Genomic DNA, 20,362 nt, shown 5'->3' with positions numbered 1-20,362 from the left:
TATAAAACCGAAGTACCTGAAGAAGACTGCGCATTTACATCGGCGCCGTGTGCCACAAGTAAACGAACTATATCCAGATGACCTGCCGAAGCAGCTTCCATCAAAGGTGTGCATTCACCTTTAATGCCTCGATCTTCAACGTTTGCGTGCATCGCTAACAAAACCTAAAAACACAATTATTTAAGTGTCGTTTATCTTCCACGCAAAATATCTCCGCACCTGCGCTAATTCAAAGTATCCGGCACTACAAGCAAGCGATAAGAGACTCTCTCCTTCTTCAGATGTTTCATGCACAGATCTACCTTCACCAAGTAATTTGCGAACAGTACGAACGTCACCATCCACAGTTGCCTCCACTATTGATGTTTTTTCTGGTTGTGTTCGTGGGTTGTCTGTACGCATACGAGTTAAAGCAGCTGCGGCTTCGTCTAAAGCACAAGATACACTAGAAGTTAGCCGTCTCAGAACTTCTGGGTCAGCTAATTTCCCATCCTTTGTTGTTAACTGGCCAATACCTTTAAATACGAAAGATTTTGTGTCTGAGAAAATGTATTTTTTCTGTGACGAGGAAGTTGACAAGCAGGATAGGACAGAGCTTTCAATAATATGTACGTAGAAATTTATGTTACGCAAGTAGCTTTTATTTGTCCAGCTAATAGCAAAGTATTGCAGGAAGTAGCTGTTTTATCAAGTCGGTTTTCGTACACCCGTACAGTAATCAATTTTGAGCTACTAGTTACCGATGGTGTAAGCGCTTGCACAAAATTAAATTACCTGCTGCTTGCAGTAATGCCTCCAGACGAGCTTGCGTTTCAGGATCGACTGATCTATCCGCGTCCGGACTTAACAAAAACTTTGCCGCTTCTACTTGTGGATCTTCCTCAAACTCTTGATCGATAACAAACGACTCCACCTGTAACAAGAATGGAGTCACTACAACAAATACTTCTGTCGAATATACAAGTGTCAACTTTGACACAAACATAACCTAAAGTTTTTGTAACCGTCTATAATTACAAGCCGTGCTGAGAATTATGGCAACACTGCATGGTAGGCCGATTTCCTAATTCAACTTGGCAGATTTCAGGTGTATTTTATATGTGTTTTGTTATTATCCATTTTTGTAAATAAATAAAATATATGTACAATTGTAAGCTGCCTAAGTATCTTTCTTCTGTATTAAAACCACCAAGGCGAAACACAGGAGAGAGGAAAAATACCATTTTTTAAGAGACACAAGACGCCATTAAAACTTGAATCGGCCCACCGTTTGACTTTTAAACAACGTTGCCAAACTTCTCAGCATGGCTTGTAATTATAGACGGCTGTGGTTCAACAAACACTAGAAAAGTCGGTTTAAAGAGAAAAGTAAAAAACGAGGTAAAAAATAAAGGGTATATTGTTTCTAATAAATTACTTGAAATTTGAAACAGGCTAAAAGGTACCTATAATTGCCCTTTAGTTAATTTAATCATTCATTTCTTCTTACATTACACCGACAGCGGGAGATTTTGATACAGTTAACAATCCATAGGGTTTATGTAAGTACCTACATATAAAATAAAGAGTGTAATGGTAAAACGCTCTTATGATGATCCTGCTATTTAAGAAGAATTAATTAACTAATCCAAACGGATTCGTTTTTAACAGTTATCAATTGGGTAAACCAATAATTAAAGTTAATTGCAAAGGATTGCAAGTTGCAATTAAGATGTCTACTTGTGAATTAAGATAGATATGCAATGTACCTTGCATACATTGGGCAAATGATTGCGTAATTGACTGTTGCAACTTAAATAATTATAAAGAAGTAAAGGTTCGCCGACCTACCCAATAGATGAACGAAATCTTCACAACTGTTAAACGAGGAAATTCTTTTTTTATAGTCGAAGCTTTGTCCAACGTACCATGTAAAGAGCGATTCAAAAAATTCAGCGTCATAGTTGGCGGTGCTAAATGTTCATTGTGAACGAACCTCAATACACTTGTCTGAGGGGCCTGTCAAGTTGATTATAAGCAAATTGTTAGTTACATGATATGTTAACAATCATTAATTTTGTTGTATAAGGTGAATTGTTCTATAATTGCAATAATTCCATTATGCAGTTCTTGTTGATCTCTTAGACTGCTCAAGGTTTAACAAAAATTAAGATTTTCTGTGAGATCGTTGAGGAGTTTAGTTTTGCATTTTCCGTATCATAATCACATCCGGTAAATGCGTGGAAACCTGGTAAATCGTTACACACATCCAACACCCAAATTCACACCCGAAGATTTATGAATTTCTGTGTGTTATTGAAAAAGAGACCTACCACCATCTATACCTTGATGGTAGTGTCAATTTTACTTTCATTTCCCAAAGCAATAACAGCAATATCAATATCCATATAATAATGACTTCGTTAATTGTTGGTGGTTTACCAAGATGGTAAATTATTCACGAATCCCCCTTTTAGTAGCTGCAGCACAATTCAATTTTTACCACATCTTCGCCTTGCCACGAATTTATAGCACTTATCTTCATATGTGGTAAACACAACGTTCCTTCCAAGTAAAGCACAACAGGTAGTTTTTGCCCATGAATAGTATAAGTAATCTATAAGAGAGGCTTTGAAACTATCATTGCGAAGTGCTTTTATAAAATATGTAGGTTGGTTCTGCCAGAAATTGAGTAATCTTTCCTTATTTTTATCCCGATGATGACGTTCTACATCTTTCATGCAAGTGGTAACTTATCTTGTCAAACATCAGATGACCTTCTCTCGCTGGCACAGCACAAATCTTGCCAAAGATGTGTTCAGAAAATCGCTCAGTTTTGCAGGGGTTCCGAAAAAGTTTCAGCAAAACAGACTTGTCGGTTTTAATCATCGATCCATCAATGTTGCATGGAGACAACAACACTGGGGTCAAATGATAGTTTAGAACAAGGTGATGGTCCATCTTCTTTTCTCATCAGGTTTTATGTTTCTCAGTGTAAAAAGAATTCAAGAAATATTGACAAACTTATCTGTCGCTATTAAAGCTTCAACCGAATATCGTCTGCCAGGATATACAGGGTGCCCATTACATATGCAATATAGTTTATATTTTGGTAAATATCGAATGTATATAAAATTGCTCTTTATTAAAGTTGTTTAACATTTTTATTTTCCATAATAAGACTGCATTCAGTTGTTTTTATTTCACAAAACAAATGAGTAACGAAAAACAATTGTTTTAAATGGCAGTGCACCTTTTCATTAGGCTTATTTGATAAGACATTTTTTTCTCTTTTCGATGATGTAACGTGTTAGTATCCTAATTGAAAAAAATTTTTCAAAAAAACTTATAATCACATCAAAATAAAACAAATGAACGTGTACGTTTCTTTTTAAACCTTGAAGACATAATGAAATTAGCAATAAAGTAACAAACGTACACATTTGTTTGTTTTATTTCGATTTAGGATACCTATCTAAATTAATGTGATGTGATTATAAGTGTTTTAGAAAAATTTTCTTGTATTACGGTACTATGTTATATCATCGAAAATAGAAAAAAAATCCTTGTCAAATGAGCCTAATGAAAAGGTGCATTGCTATTTAAAAAAATTCAATTGTTTTTCGTTCCTCATTTGTTTTCAGAAATAAAAACAACTGAATGCTGCCTTATTATGGAAAATAAAATGTTAAACAACTTTCATACAGAATAATTTTGTATACATTCGATATTTACCTAGATATACACTATATTCCATACATAATGGGCACCCTGTATTTGAAATAGTGACAAAAAGAAGAATTTTTGTATGTATGACTTGTTCATGAGTGTTTTTCCCTACATTGAAAGACGTCTGTCGCCACAAACGCTGCACTTGAAATCCTGTGCCATAGCATTATTTGAAACCTATGGAAAAAATGGGATTTCTTGATATAATCTGTTGCCTTCATAGTTTAGTAATGCAGTTGATCACCTAAAGGAGTCACTTTTTGAGCGCCGCCCCAAGTGATTGCTGCCACTTACGATTGGCAGACGAGCAATTATCTAGTGGTCTAGAACTAGACTCTCGCCAACCATAGCACTTTTTAACCATGTGCAAAGACATGCATACCTTGATTGTACGGGTGCAATGCGAACAACTCCCACAGCCGTCATGGAGGTCCTTCTGGGTCTGCCTACACTAGATCTCCACGTGAGAGATCAGGTCGCTCTGGTATCTGGACTCACTCACACCTCAATTCACATTAGGGAAAAATCTTTCTTGATGAGAATGCCCCATCCCAACCAGACACACTCATCTTCATAGGTGAATCCAAAAAATGAAAGGATGGTATTTACTTCGAACAACTGATCTTCCATCCAACCACTAGGGAAACTTCCTACTGTATTCCAATCAAAGTTCATAGCCTGGCGCGTTTTTGCAGAGAGCTATCGAGAAGAACCCGATGTTACTCGTGAGCATACTTTCAGGGCATGCTAGACATGCACCACATCGATTTGGTAGAATCACGTAATCTTGTAAACGATGTTATACGATATTTTTTGAGTTGTTTATAGAAGAAATTAAAAAATATCCAGTAACCTGGAATGTCGCTGTTGAGAGTAACGTGCACACGGACAGCAATACAAAATTATTCTTCAAATATGAAACCTCGGTCAGATTTACCAAGTTTAAGTAAATACATGGAGACCTGACCTGAACATCAAACCTTGGTGGTAATGCATCTAACATAGGAAACCTTTTTTTGAGCATTAGGAATTCATTTAAAATGGAAATACCTCTAGAAACAAAGTGATCGGAAAAGCTTCATTTTGACTCAATGAAAAGATATTTTTAACATAGCGACACCATTTTCTATTTATAATAATAATATAGATTGCATCGTTTAATTTTATTAAATTGAAATTTTGCTAAAGGCGTACATACTTTTGCACCGTACAGTTTCATTGCAACTCTACGACTGATTATAATTTATAAATATCGCAAGTTACAAAGTATCAACGTCACTCATGACGTAGAGATTAATCACCTTTATTTTGGTTTGGGTTCGCAGATGTACAAAGAAATTTTTTCTCTGGCATTTATTGTTACGTGCACCAATCATTATTGCAAAACGTGTTTAATTATTTTGAACCTTCTTATGAAACAAGCTACGATAAGCTTATGATAAAAATGTAAAAAAGAAAGTACGCGACAATTTTCATGAATCAATTCTAGCAAGTCACAATCTTCAATAACGTGTAGCGTTTTCCAGAAAAAAGAAGTACGCGTAAGTAAGGACTATTAAAACGACCACGTAGCCCCAAACGGATCAGGTCTAAAATTAAAAATGTTTCACAATTTTTTGGGCTAATTTTGACTTGCAAAAGAAAATTTGGCAACGTAAAACTGTATCTGTAGTTCAAAATTTTGTTTTATACTTTTGATCTAATGAAAGACTAATTTAACCAGCAAAAGAAAAGTTTAAAATGCAAAACAAGGAAAAGCTATTGAATTAGATATGTTCATTGTCCAAAAATAGATAGGAAATATTGCATTAAAAACACATGATCGTATCAACGCGGAACGTAGTTAACACCCTGTAGAAAAATGCTGCATTTCAGTTGCGGCAATAAATGAGTATGACCGGAAACGTTCGCCCAAAATTCGCCAAAACATCATTGCAGATGCAGACTATTTAGAAACCATCTTGGGAAAATATTGATCTGGCAACAATACCAATTGTTTTAAATTGAATAACAATGGTTATTATATAAGAAAAATGAAAGTGACCTTCCAAATCTTGTCGATTTCTCGTTTGATAAATTAAAATGTAAGTTTTAGGTAAAATAGTCATTATTATCGTGTTAGAAAATCAAAAACGAGAAAGATCAATACATATTTAATATATCACATGGTGTGTTATTGTGATCGTATCCTATAAACACGCGTCGTTTCATTCACGTGACGAAAATGAATGTAATTTCACTATAGTGAAAGAATATTAAAACGTATTGTGTCACAAAAAGTTGGGGTTTTCCCTCTATCAGTATTTTAAGCTCTTTACACGATTACATATGATCGATACCTGTACGCGTCGTCATGCTAGGCAAATTAGAATCGCGCAGAAAACTTTAAATTAAAAAATACCAGATAATGGCAATTGTCCTTCGTGTTTAGTAGGTATTTTGCAAAAATTCCCTTTGTCCACGTGTTAACCTGTTAAATAAAAAAAAACGCTTCAGTACCTGGTTCAAGATCGGTAAAGCATTCTTTGGGTCCTCCCAAGATTTTTCTGAGACGAGGTGTCAGAGCTGTAAAATAGTTATGGCACTGACGGACAGACCGAGGGACAGACAGCAATAGTAACTATTGTTGAAAAATGCATCATTGGCAAATCTATGAATTGTTGCTTGGATATGGATGGTGTTACTTCTTTTCGCATGATTAATTCATGGACGAGAGTACAATAAAGAAATGCCATAGACACACTTTCTTGACGCAGGTCGATTCGAAATGATTCTATTTTGTACGGAATCGTTTTCAGATTCAGATAAGCGCGCGTGTCATGGAAACGTTCGTAATTACTTCACGTTATTAAATTGTGACATAAACAGATTTCTATAGCGAAATTTGTCATGCTTTTGCCCTCACGAAGTTTAGTGTTATTATAACGGCCACCATCAAAATCGACTGCTTATTTACTACCACCGCGTGTGTTAGAAAATCAATACGTAATGCATATACATAAGCATCGATTGCGTTAAAATGTAAATATTTTTCGGAAATGCAAAAATTTATAAACGTGAAAGTAACGTAATTATCAAGTATGCAGTACATTAGACAAAGTACCTATATCTATGCGTGCGAATTTGTTATGCTTTCTTAACAAAAAATTTCGTCGGTGAAATAAATTTCAAAATTATTGTTCTTATTTCGCTGCATTTTCACATTTCATGATTTCGCATTTGATCTTCTTTTGCGAGTTCTCACTTTTTCGAATCGGTAAAAAAATTTTCGAAAATTTTTGCTCATCAAACTACCTATAGGTAGTAGAAATAATCATAAAATTAACACTTTCTATAACCGGACATATGAACTATTTCTAAAAAATGCGAACTGCAAACTTTCCTTTGTCGCTTTTTGCACCAAAATTTGGAAAATATTGCAGCGATAGTAAAATCTCCCACCCTGATTAAACTGGTGGAATTGTGGTAAATCCCAAATAGTCCATTCTGAAAGTTGCTATTCATGTCAATAATTTGATTTTGAGACCATTTTTTCGTCGCCTTATCCAAATAAGTCGCATCACCAATAAGATGCCTTGCTTCTAATAGAAGTCACTGCTGCCTATTTTAATTTTTTTGAAGTTTTACCGAAAACTTTTTTTCAAAATTTTTGCGGTAAACCAAAAGTAAAAAATGTGAAGTGCTTGCACGTTGAAGAAGATATCGTATCTTGTTGAATGTTGTCGTTCAAAGGCACTTAAATTTGTTTGATAAGTTGATAACATAATCCTTAAAATACTTTCCCAAAGCAATTGATCATTGCAAACATTCTTTGAATTTAATTGTACTTGGACACCCACCGTTTAAAATGATTCATTTATTAAAAGTAGGTTAAGTTTGGAAAACAGGAAAGGAAGACGTCCCAAACTTGGGTTTCCGGTCACGTGTTGGTAATGAGATTACTAATTCAATTTACATTTAAACACATAAACAAAGGAACGACGATTTGGTGCAAATTAAACGTCACAGTTTGTTGTGTCAGCCAGGGGCGGACTGGGTACTTACGGGCCATTAAAGTATTAGTGTAGTAATGGAGGTGCGCACCACAAAAACATTTTTTTGCTTCATTTTGGTACTCCTTTTTCGGAAATCAATTACACTACAGTTTTTTTTTTAAATTGCAGCTGATAATAGAGAATTTTGATTGAGACGTCTGATCATACCAAAATTAATAAGAAAGTGTTTTCCCGCGAAATTTTGGTGCAGTCAATTTTTGGTAAAAAAGGAAGGTTTATACACTGCCTTTTTTTGAGCTCCGAAAAAAAAATTGTCTCAGATCGACCCGGAAAAAAATTTTCTTATAGAATGTGGCCTGTAGAATCCATAATTTCAAACAGTTCCAAGATTGGGCTTCTAGTTCAAAAGTTACAGCCCTTTGAATTTTCTTACGAAATTGGTTTCTAGTCAGAGGCGGGCCAGGTGGAATTGCATAGGTTACGGGCCATTAAAGTATTAGTGTAGTAATGAAGGGGGGGGGGGGGGGGGATAGCTCTGCGGTGTACCACAAAAACATGCTTCATTTTAAAGTACTCCTTTTTCGGAAATCAATTACAATACAGGTTTTTTTTAAATGCAGCTGATAATTAAAAGTAACAAAATATACAAACCAAACGAGGCGCGTCGCCTATCATTGTATTTCATCACTTTCATGCTACGACAAAAAATGGTAAATTCATTGTAAAACACTTCAATTAAAACAGAATTTTTTAATGTTTTAACAACCTAACATCAACCCCAATTAGAGAAACGTGTTAATAACTTATTAATAGTGCAAGAAACTAAATACAGCACATACTTATAATAAATTTCCAACGGCCATTATGACGTACAGGCCAGGTGGCAATTGCCACCCGCCCCCCCGGGCCAGTCCGCCCCTGGTATCAGCGCTATCATAATTAGCGTTTCCGTTACGACTACGGCAATTAGACCTTCAATCACGAGAAAATTCATTTGAGTGCATTTGAGCATGATTAAAATCTAAAACCTTCCCCAAAACAAACACGACATTCAAGTGAGATCATAACTTCTCCAAGAATGCTGTGCAGCGAGGAAACGTTCGGCTTCAGCCTAGGAGATTTCGAAAACATTTCCAAAAAGGATTGTAGTACAAGTGCCTAAATTTGCAGAAAAATGCTGACGTTTTCTGGAAACATTTTGAATTCTAAATAAGCTTCAGACAGCCGTAAGGCTCGGACTTAGCGATGGTTCGTTCCACAATTGGCATGAGTTAAATTTTGTGTTTTTAAAATTCCACGCTCTAAAATTAGAAGGGGCGTCTGGCACTGGACCAGGCGAGGGACCAGGTCTAGGGCGGCCAGAAAGTTTTTCAAGAAAATGTTCACCTTGATTTTTGCAATGTCTAAGAACTTTTTAAAGATTTCAGATCAGTTTTTTTCTAAAAAAAGCTCAGCCTTCAAGAAATCTTTATGATCCCTTAGAAGCTAATTTAAATATGTGATTGCCAGTCATTCTGCGCGTAAACATGCAAAGAGCTCGAATTGTGTCAGTTCTACCAACATTGCGAAATGAAGTATTAAAAGCTCCAGCTCCTGTTATGTTATAAATTCAAGTAATAATTACTGTTCTAAATTAATCAATTTCATAATTGGTTGTTAAATGCCACCATTTCGTTTAATTTCCCCAACTTGTCTAGCATTGCCTTAAATTTCCCCAAATTTAGACAAAATTTCTCAGAATTAACATGAAATGAGTAACGGTACTTGCCTATAGAAACCTTTTATTTTCAAAAATTTTCTGTAGATTTCCTCGGAATTTTCTCTTATTCCCTAAAAATTTCCTAAGAATTGCCTAGTTCCTTTGAAATGTCCTCCTATTTCCACAAAATTTCTAAATGTTTGTACAAGTCAAAATCGTTGATTCCACAGCAAATATTTTGAAGAAAACAAAGGTTCCTAAAAAGATCCATAAGCATACTTCTAATATTCCTAGGAATTTCCAAGTAAAATTCCTAGGAAGACGAATTACGATTCTAAATAAGTGTTGTACGATTCACAGAAAAATGTTCAAAAATGACAAAGTTTCGAAGAATTTCTAGCATAATTGGAAAAAATCTGCTGTAAGTTCTGCTACTAAAATGATTCTTCCTAAGAAAATGCACCCGCTTGTTAAAGGTGTCTTGACAGAACGCAGTGAATGTATTATTCCTACTCTCCTTTTTAGGTCGACTCACTATTTGGCAATTTGTAATAGGTTGTTAAACCCTGCTTGCAGATTTAATGCTCTACCTACCTAAAAAAAGATAGGAAAATATGTGCACAATTAGGGCGTATTATCTTACACAGATTAGACATCTCACAGATATTTCGCCGGTAATTGCACTGAAGTGCTACTACAATAGCAATAAAAAATATTTAAAACAGTAGTTAATGTAATCAGTGTATTTGTTGAGTACACAAATTTGTGATCAAGATATTTATAGTAACCTAATTAACATTTAAGAAATGCTTTTGGATATTCTCTCTCTCATTTTGTAAAGATATTTCCAAAATTCCTACTCCAAGATGGCAAATCCCTAAAATGGACGAAATTTGGTATCTGGAATTGGGACACCCTGTACAATGACAGTCAGTGTAAGTTTCCCGTACATACAAAAACCGCGTACTACTTACCACACTGAAAAAAAAAACATGCAGCAGGTAACTTTCCCTGAATTAATTGCAAGGGATTTAAAATATAGTTACAGTTCCACAACAGAAAGGCATTCCTTTAAGAATCCCATCATTACCATTTGGCTAGCACTTCCAACATTTTGACTGACGGTAAACATAACTATTATAGCATTGTTAACTTTTACCACCACCAACTGTCCGGCATTCTAGAAAGGATACAAATTTGTTTAAATGCGAGAAAAGATCTAAGATAGCGTTTAGAAATTCCTGAACAATTTTTTGGTTTTTGAAATATTTTGAAAAAAACCGGATTTTTCGATTTTACGAGCTATTCTTGTCTGGCGTTAATATTTGACCTAAAGCAAAACCAATGACACCGCTCCACAGCAACTTTTAATACTCTTTAAGGCCGCCCCATTAATTTTCTAATCCGACGTTTCATCTTTGAGGAACCATCATCAACTTCATTTAAAGTACGGACCTGCATTAGGCAGATAGTCAATACAAGCACATTCGTAAAGGCTTGTTTCCCAATGCTTCTAGCAAGTTCAAAATATTGACATTCTTAATAGGTAGCAGATTTTTGTAGTTGTTTTCAGATATACTGGCGATCTTCACACACACGATATTCTAATTGTTCTACTATACCATAAAACAATTGTTTTATAATACCTACCAGTACCAAGACAAAACAATGAATACTTTCACACAATAATAAAAGAAAAACTGCCTACAGATCTTCTACTCTTATTCTATTCAAGACTTGTATTGCTTCAATATTAGCTGAAAAGAGGTGTAGGTACAGTTTCGTTTCGCAATTTATACTCACCTCAACTTTATATCACAGTTGCCATGTAGGAAGGACATTTGGGAGTTTATTCTACAGGAAGTCCGGTCGTTTCAAATCCAAAAAAATTTCCACGAACGTAAGGAAAGGGAGTATAGGAATAATTGCCATTTGATCACCTGAAAGAGGAATTTCGTAAGGTTTAACAGGCGACGACACCTTCGATTTCGCAATGTCTCTAAATATTTGTTAAAATCGCATCCGCCAACAAATTCTCCCACGATCGTCTAAAGGTCAATTAACTTATCAAAAAAACAAAAGCCGTAAATTTTGCAATTATCTATCTCGATTTTAAATCAATAAATAAACATACAAGACGGCCCAAGTTTTCGAAATGGATCTGTCACGTGTAACGGTTTTTTTTTGCACAAACATTAATTAAGACAGCCATATTTTTGCTTGTCGGACTCGTTACAAAATAAAAGTAGGGGGAGACTATCTTTTGTTTATAAAAAAACAGCAGATAGATACCTGTTGTAAATTGTTATAAGCGGGATGGGATTGACCGAAAAAAAGGTAACGAGCGATTTCCTTCCTTGGAATTGTCAGCGCGTATCGGCCCTTTTTCTAATTTGACGAAGCGGGGGCGATTTGACGCACAAAAATATAAACTGGAAGGAAAATTACCGCTGCACGCAATAAATAATTGAAATAAAGTTAGGATGACACAGCTCCGATGTTGACCCTTGCGTAGCATTCATTAGATTGATATTGTAACGGGAAGGCAAACACGTATGCCTGCCTACGTTATCCCTATTACGCTTTTTAATAATCGTCGTAATTAGAAATTAACAATAGATCGGTAATCGTAAAAGGATAAGGAACGAAAATGAACAAAAACAGGATCGAAGGGCGAGCATTAAAAAGTGCCACAAGATGTCTCTCGGAAATTCGTATGTATTAATCGCACAGGCCTTCGGGCGAATACCACCATCGATAATAGAGGAATATCGAAAACTCACCTCTGAAACACTATCCTCTTCGCTTTCCGAAGTGTCGGACATAAATCGCCTACGTTCCGAATATGTGTCCGTTTCTGATTTTGCAGGACTCGAGTTGGATGAATGGGGAGTCGACGGCGAGTTCCCTATGTCGTGATGATTAACACTAATTTTTTCTATTTTTGAATTATCTGTCGCAGATCTTTGTGCTGCATTCTGCATTTTTGCATTTCATTCAAGTAAACGGGAGTATATTTGTTTTTATAGAAAACTTATTAACTGCACTACACGTAAAAATTAGATTACACTCGTTACATTACATTCACCGTCGCCATTTTCACTATGGCGCACGCAGAAAATCAAGTTCCGTATTACAAACCCACCCCACTTCTGGCGACATCTATACGCCACATTCTGCACCCGCCACACAACTAATCGATAAATTAGAACTACCTGCAAGATCTTTAAGTCGCGCGATTACCTTTTCATAAAATTACGGCTCAAATACCTAAAAACTGGATATACGGTAAACGCCCCAGTTTTTTTTTAAATATTCGCACTTCAAACCGATCTTATCATTGATAGAAAACAGATGGCAGCACGTACGAACCCATCTACAGTATGTTACTAAATTACAGGTCCACCCCTCGTAACGGTACTGTCACTCTGCTGCAATAGCTTTAAACAAAACCAACTAGCTTAAATTCATAAACACTTACTTATTTCGAATGTAATTCTTGTTTTTTTTCACTCCACGTCATTTTACTGTTTAACTACCATCTTGTTTTCGTCTATCATTGGTTAACTGCTAAAGAATACGTTAAGAAGATATTCTTAACGTGTTCTTCCTGATGGCAAATACTCTTGTATTATTAGTCGGGAAGAATAATTATTATTAGACGTAAGACATTAAAACTGTGGAATTCGTCAAAGCTTGGGAAGGGGTCTAACTCTATAAAAAACGCGAAAGAACCCTATATAATCTTCTAGAAAGTCCTTAAGGCGGCTCTGCAGTGAATTAAGATTTCGATTTTGCGCCTAGATAGAAAAATTTGTAGGCAACTAACAATACAAATTATTGATGTTTCTAATGTGGATTCTAAAACGCTGCAGGCTATAGGTGCTATACATTCACAAACAAAGCAATTAGTACCTAAGTAAATGAATTGAAATAAGGGAATGTAATACTAGATCAATGTAGAATTTTTTTGACATTTGAAAGTGCAAAAAAATTAAGCATGATTCGTTTGAAAAAATCAACTTTTGAAGGTTTGAAGTTAAATAAAGTTGACCGGTAGTTTTAAAACACCCTGTAGAAGGGCGAAAAAAATTTAAATCATTGTTACGCAGCATCAAGTGAGCACTGCCGATTTTGGAATACTTTTTGAAATTGAAGTCAACGGAGTCATAGATACAGGACTCAAAAGGATAACAGCCAAACAAAAAAAAATATTCAAAATCTTGAATAACTTGAAAACCTTTGATGCTGCATACAGGGAAATTGGTACCAACCGGCGTAAATTTTCATGTAGATTTCGAAAATACAGGGTGTTCTATTTAAAATAAGAAGTTGCTATCCACATGCGATAGAACCAAAAGTGAAACGATCATTCTTTCGACAGGTCAAGAAAAACTATGTTGGTGTACACATTGTCAGATTTAATTGATCAATGAAAGCCTGAATACTTTTAGGTATCGGTTTGCGTGACACGGCCTGTAATACTTGGTATAATTACGGAAGTAGGTATCCACAAGAATCTTACCATTACAAACTTCTAATCACTGAAACCAGTAAAGGAATACATTAAATTACATTATTATCTAATTATAGGAAGGTGTTAATGACGCCGGACAAAGCCCAAGGAGGTGAATTCCATTGCAGATAACAATGAATAGCCTAATCTCTAAAACTATTGTTAGAAAAATGAATAGGATTAATTCGTAATTTCCAGTTAATGACAATTTCGCCGGGGCGGGCGTATGGTGTAATTTAAGTTGCCTAACTGTGCTTTCAATTGGTGAAATACTTCATGATGTCATCAAAACATCGACTCAACTTTTGGCATTGCGTATTATATGGCTAAGGCTATGCCCATATTGAATTTCATGCAATTCAGTTCATAACTAACGGAGATGTAAAAGCGATCGGACATTTCTAAACAAAATTATCGTTCACACGGACAGATAGAGGGACAGACAAGCAAAGGAACTGACGAACAGACCAACAGGCAGATGACAGACAGCAATGCAAAAATATAAACGATCTCTAGGATCGTTAATAAACGGCAAAAGTGTAAAATTATGGAACATGTAAAAAACGGTTTTTTTGTATTTTTTACAATAACTTTTTTTGTAAGCGGTACAGAAAAAATTCCTTCCTTGGTGCAAGACGACACCATAACGAACCAAATAGCGAAAAAAGTAGAACAATAGCTCTTAAGATAAAGAACTAGTAGCGTCGCAAAACGAGCGGACGGACGGACGGATAGCCGGACGGACGGACAAAGTGGCCACAATAGCGCATTTTTTTTTATTTTTGTGGAAATGCGCTAAAAAGAAACATTAATTACGAGTTTGCAAAACTGCACTTTTTTTCGTATTTAATGTCTCTATATTTCTGCAATTTCCGAAATTCCCCCCACATGTAACATTAAAAAAATGTAATCATATGCAAACATGGGTGGTTAAACCATTTTTTTGTGATATTAGCCAAGGAGGGCAAATATTTCACACTAAGTTCTTTAGGCGAATAGGTACCTACTCTAGAATGTACCTATTCACTGGTACTAAACACCTAAGGGTACAATTATGGGGTGAATTTTATGGAATACACATTCCAGAAGTTAATTAATATTTCTAGTCCAATATATACCAACAAAAATTGTAAGTGACAAGAATTAAGAAAGGAATTAGCAGCAAAAGAGTTTATTAATAAAACGGTTATTGAGAAATCTCATCATTTTTACTTTCCGAAAATCTACCTAAATCAAGCGAGAATCCGTTCTAAGTTTTGAGAAATTTGTTTGTGAAATGGAAACTTTTGGGTATACTCATTAATTTTATCAAGTCTAAAAACTATATAAACTAATTGGCAATGGTAGCCATAGAAATTTTCTAGGTACATAAGAATGGTGCATTTTGTTGAGTTTAGTGGCGTTAGTCATGTAAAGGAAATAAAGTACCAATAATGTAAATAATAAAAGACTCATAGTGTCAGAGTTTCATTACAAGTTTATACAAATGGCTCAATATTAATTTCCAAACATGAGCAAGGATTTGTTAACTCAAACTGCAACAAAACATTTGGGTGTAAAACTCCAATTTTACCTATCGGACTTCCATTGCAAATAACCTCAGCGCAACGTTGAGGAAAATAGGCGGGATCTAAAAATTGAAAATAATTATGACCAAAACTAATCGAGACTGAACACTTATTACCATCAGTTGCTCGCAAGTAATAGCCTGTATCGCCTCGCTTAGGATTCCATGGTACCTCAAGGAGCATCATGATGTGATCCAGCAATCCATGAACTACTTCAAATCCGGCTGTCTTATTGCAGTTAACAGCACACACTCTGCGCTCGTTTCTCGCACCTACCTCTGAAATATTAAGCTTTCTTCAAATTGTCTTATTCTTTAGTGAAGAAACAAGAAACTATTAACACTGATGTCACCAAGTAAAAGAAAAACATAATATTCTATTTAATCGAGACCAAACATCAACAAGTGTTTGGCGCTGTAATTATAGTTTCTATTTATTACTCTGAACCCACTCTGTACCATATAATCTTACCTGCAGTCGTATCCTTCAAAACAACATCAGAAATTTCAAATATTTTCAACGGAAGCGGCATTTTCTTATTAGCCGCCAATGTTTTCAATAATCCAGACAAAAGCGTCGTTCTGCACACTTGAAACTCGAGAGTCTTCGGATTAGAAATGTGGACCGCGGGAATATCTTCCATTCTTCTACCCAACTTACTAGAAATATCATCACGCGAACACTACACAATAAAAAAACATTCCTAGTACGTCTTACCAACGAGAACGTTAATGCCTCTGTAAAGCCAGCTTGAGCTATGGGTGTTCGAAGTAAGCCGGAGAGCTTGTTTAGAGGGAATTGTTGCGCGATCGTGTTTGTGTGCGGCAAAACGCGCGAAATCTTGTTATAACCGTATGCAATAGCCACATCTTCGTATATATCACAGGCGTGTATAACATCGTGGCGGGTTGGTGGAATGGTGACTTTCACGCTTTTACCTTTCGATGAAACTTTTGAAGTAAGACACATTTTGGAAAGGAGGTTCGCAATATTCTGGCCAGATTCACTAAACATATTTTATAAGTCTCACACATACCAGGTGCCTAACCATGGTGATCTCGGTTATTTTAAGAGCTGGAATGTTGGTAAAACTGAGACAAAGTTGATAAATGAAATACTCAACCACCATTTGCCAATGACGAATATCGAAATGCGGTTTTCACTTTTTCATCTTATTTGATATCGTATAATAATTTTATCGTCCCATTTGAAATTTTCAAAAAACCTGCCAAGTTTATGTTAAAAATGTCGTACCGCGCCCTCTACCACTCATCACATTTACTAAAAAGGCTCAATATTCATATAAAATTTGAACACACGAAGAGCGCTCCTTCCAATAAACCCAATTATGTGAAAATCGGTTAACCTAAACCAAACCCCTGACATTTTGTGAGCTAGAGCAATATGTGCTGTATCAAAATGATACAAGATTGAGATGCATGTATTTTTATGCATGTGTGAGGGTATATTTTAAGAAAAAAATCATTTTTCTGCTTAACCATGAATCTTACGCCCTCTAGCGGCAAACCTAGAAATTTGCAAATAATTTCCAGTGATTTCTCTTGGCCACTTTTGTTCTCAAAATCTTTTTCCACAAGCTGTGCAATTAACAGTTCCGTAGATATGACTTGTGACCTTTATTAATAGGACACCCTGTGTATGCAACACCTCTTTTAACCAGATCGAAATTAGCACACCCAAAATCCTAAGCAAACCAATTAGTCTAAACTTGCCATCTCGCTCACATTGCATCAACCATAAACAGGATTTACTTCAAGCTCATGATAAAGATATAGAGAAAACCTTTCTCATTTCAAAACCGTGGTTAAGACCAATATGGTAATGATGCGGTATAGCAACATTAATCAACATTGTTGTAAGGTAACCAAGACTCCCATGGTGAGACATGAAAAATGTCTGGTATACACTGAGCACTTACCTAACACCAATTGCAATATTAGTTTTTGCAATACTAACAAGTTCGTCCCTGTATCTTAACTGGGGATACTGTACTGATTTACCGTCTGGATTTGTAATCTCACAATATTCTACACAGTACTTCTCTTTACAGTATTCACTAAACATGCACACCATTGTATCCAGTACGACAATAGCCTAAAACAGTTTTCTTAGCTGCAGCAGTAACAAATAGAGTTACCTTCGTTAAATCAGTGGCAGTACACTCGATGAACACATTTTTTGTATCAAGAGTGATTCGAGAATGATGTCCATTGATAATTGGTGGCATTGAGAGGACTACACCATTTTTATCATAAATAACCGGATAAACGGCACTGTCTTTAATAATCGGCAAATACTGCTTCAGTTGAGAATGTGTCTGTAAATAAATTAGTTTTAAACCTAGTAAACCACAACGGAAAACGGTACCGAATACAAATCCATTAGTTCCACTCCTGTATACTCTTTATTTTGGTTTAGTGGCACGAATTTGATTTCAGACGGGGGTTTCGCGTCATAAGTAAAAGGGCCATGGATTGTGTCAAGATCATGAGTACCAATAGCGACAAGGCTTCGCTTGCGGCAAATATTTTGATGTAATTTATCTTGCAAGTCTATGAAATTGTTATAGGACTCTTGTGTGAAGTGTATATCACGTAGCACTGCGGCGACTGCGTACGGACGAATTTGTGCTGTACCGGGTTTTATCTGGAGTTTCTGCAGTTGCCCACTGGTAGGTAAAACAGCTTTATAAGTAGGCGCCTCTATCCTAGAACCGGTCATTAAGTAATCTTACATTAAAGTACCATCATACTTATTTTGAAAAACCAAAAGGCCACGAACCAATCCTTCCAGACATAACAAGTCATAGCGATTCGCAGGGACATCGATTCGATAGATTATGTCCTCAGACGCACCAACGGACGATTCTGCATTTTCGCCTTGTTCCTTTGTAATCATTTGCTTTTCGGTCGTCTAAAATAATAACAGAATGAATAAGGTATCTTAGGAGCTGTTTGAGACACACTTACAACTTCATCCAATTCCAGGCCATATTCAAAACACAAACTTTGAAATTCATCATCAGCTAAAGGCAAAATAGTACAGATCGTTACAAATAAAACAGAAACTTACTGTATGTCTTGTCTAACGCTTTAAATAAAGCATCGCGTTTTACTCCTACCGTAGGCATTGCGACGAGACCCAGTAACAAGTCACCCCTACACCTAAAGAAAGGTTGCAATTGCAATCTTAGAGGTTATGTTTAAAAACCGAACATATGTTCTTTTTAGGTTAGATACATAGAATAGAAGTTCCACTTCGTTATCATAGACCATGTGTCAATATACAGGATGCCCCAGTTGGAGTAGGCTCGCATGGGATTCAAAACTTTTGCATTTTTATGTACTGATTAAGTTTCTGTTTAAAAAGTTGAAAAACTGTAGAATCCATAATTTCAAACAGTTCCAAGATTGGGCTACTAGTTCAAAAGTTACAGTCATTTGAATTTTCTTTCGAAATTGGTTTTTAGTCCATAACTTTATATTGAGAAGTCTAATCGAAAAAGTACGAATTGTTTTGGATTCTACGTACCAAAATTAATAAGAAAAAGTGTTTTCCCGAGAAATTTTGGTGCAGTCGATTTTTGGAAAAAAGGAAGGTTATTACTGACTTTTTTTTGCCCCGAAAAAAAAATTGTCTCAGATCGACCCGGAAAAAAAATGTTTCTTATAGAACGTGGCCTGTAGAATCCATAATTTCAAACAGTTCCAAGGTTGGGCTACTAGATCAAAAGTTACAGCCCTTTGATTTTTCTTTCGAAATTGGTTTTTAGTCCATAACTTTTGATTGAGAAATCTGATCGAAAAAGTACGAATTGTTTTGGATTCTACGCACCAAAATTAATAAGAAAGTGTTTTCCCGAGAAATTTTGGTGCAGTCGATTTTTGGAAAGAAGGAAGGTTATACACTGCCTTTTTTTTGCCCCGAAAAAAAAATTGTCTCAGATCGACCCGGAAAAAAATTTTTCTTATAGAACGTGGCCTGTAGAATCCATAATTTCAAACAGTTCCAAGATTGGGCTACTAGTTCAAAAGTTACAGCCCTTTGAATTTTCTTTCAAAATTGGTTTCTAGTCTATAACTTTTGATTGAGAAGTCTGATCGAAAAAGTACGAATTGTTTTGGATTCTACGCACCAAATTTAATAAGAAAAAGTGTTTTCCCGAGAAATTTTGGTGCAGTCGATTTTTGGCAAAAAAGGAAGGTTATACACTGCCTTTTTTTGAGCCTCGAAAAAAAAATTGTCTCAGATCGACCCGGAAAAAAAATTTTCTTATAGAATGTGGCCTGTAGAATCCATAATTTCAAACAGTTCCAAGATTGGGCTACTAGTTCAAAGGTTACAGCCCTTTGAATTTTCTTTCGAAATTGGTTTCTAGTCTATAACTTTTGATTGAGAAGTCTGATCGAAAAAGTACGAATTGTTTTGGATTCTACACACCAAAATTAATAAGAAAAAGTGTTTTCCCGAGAAATTTTGGTGCAGTCGATTTTTGGAAAAAAGGAAGGTTATACACTGCTTTTTTTGCCCCGAAAAAAAAATTGTCTCAGATCGACCCGGAAAAAAATTTTTCTTATAGAACGTGGCCTGTAGAATCCATAATTTCAAACAGTTCCAAGATTGGGCTACTGGATCAAAAGTTACAGCCCTTTGAATTTTTTTTCGAAATTGGTTTCTAGTCTATAAGTTTTGATTGAGAAGTCTGATCGAAAAAGTACGAATTGTTTTGGATTCTACGCTCCAAAATTAATAAGAAAAAGTGTTTTCCCGAGAAATTTTGGTGCAGTCGATTTTTGGAAAAAAGGAAGGTTATTACTGCCTTTTTTTGCCCCCAATCCAAAAGAGTGAAACGGAC

General features: G+C 35.6%; 2 protein-coding genes across 4 annotated transcripts in view; both read right to left on the bottom strand.

The window, feature by feature from the left end:
* Nucleotides 1-12,521, bottom strand: part of LOC116165534 (ankyrin repeat domain-containing protein 17-like) — a 37,367-nt gene extending 24,846 nt beyond the window's left edge. For 2 of the 3 annotated variants that reach the window (XM_031480062.1, XM_031480063.1), the window contains exons 1-4: nt 12,186-12,521; nt 775-913; nt 220-515; nt 17-164 (exon numbers count right to left, since the gene is read on the bottom strand). In XM_031480062.1, the coding sequence (XP_031335922.1) occupies nt 17-164; nt 220-515; nt 775-913; nt 12,186-12,386 (784 nt within the window). In that variant the 5' untranslated portion in view covers nt 12,387-12,521. The remainder of the gene's footprint in view (nt 1-16; nt 165-219; nt 516-774; nt 914-12,185) is intronic. The other variant, XM_031480064.1, reaches the window with a different exon arrangement.
* Nucleotides 12,522-15,369: 2,848 nt separating this feature from the next.
* On the bottom strand, nt 15,370-18,729 carry LOC116165915 (phenylalanine--tRNA ligase beta subunit). Its single transcript, XM_031480667.1, has 10 exons — nt 18,580-18,729; nt 18,477-18,532; nt 18,260-18,420; nt 17,875-18,214; nt 17,645-17,824; nt 17,426-17,601; nt 16,204-16,492; nt 15,958-16,168; nt 15,603-15,764; nt 15,370-15,548 (listed from the first exon to the last, which is right to left on the bottom strand). The coding sequence occupies exons 1-10, from the start codon at nt 18,635-18,637 to the stop codon at nt 15,397-15,399; spliced, it is 1,785 nt and encodes a 594-aa protein (XP_031336527.1). The 5' UTR covers nt 18,638-18,729; the 3' UTR covers nt 15,370-15,396.
* Nucleotides 18,730-20,362: the final 1,633 nt, after the last annotated feature.

This window comes from Photinus pyralis, unplaced genomic scaffold, assembly GCF_008802855.1.
Source record: "Photinus pyralis isolate 1611_PpyrPB1 unplaced genomic scaffold, Ppyr1.3 Ppyr1.4_LG3a, whole genome shotgun sequence".
Classification (NCBI taxonomy): Eukaryota; Metazoa; Arthropoda; class Insecta; order Coleoptera; family Lampyridae; genus Photinus; species Photinus pyralis.
The sequence above is the reverse complement of the archived record's forward strand: the minus strand, read 5'-3'. Positions and strand labels throughout refer to the sequence as shown.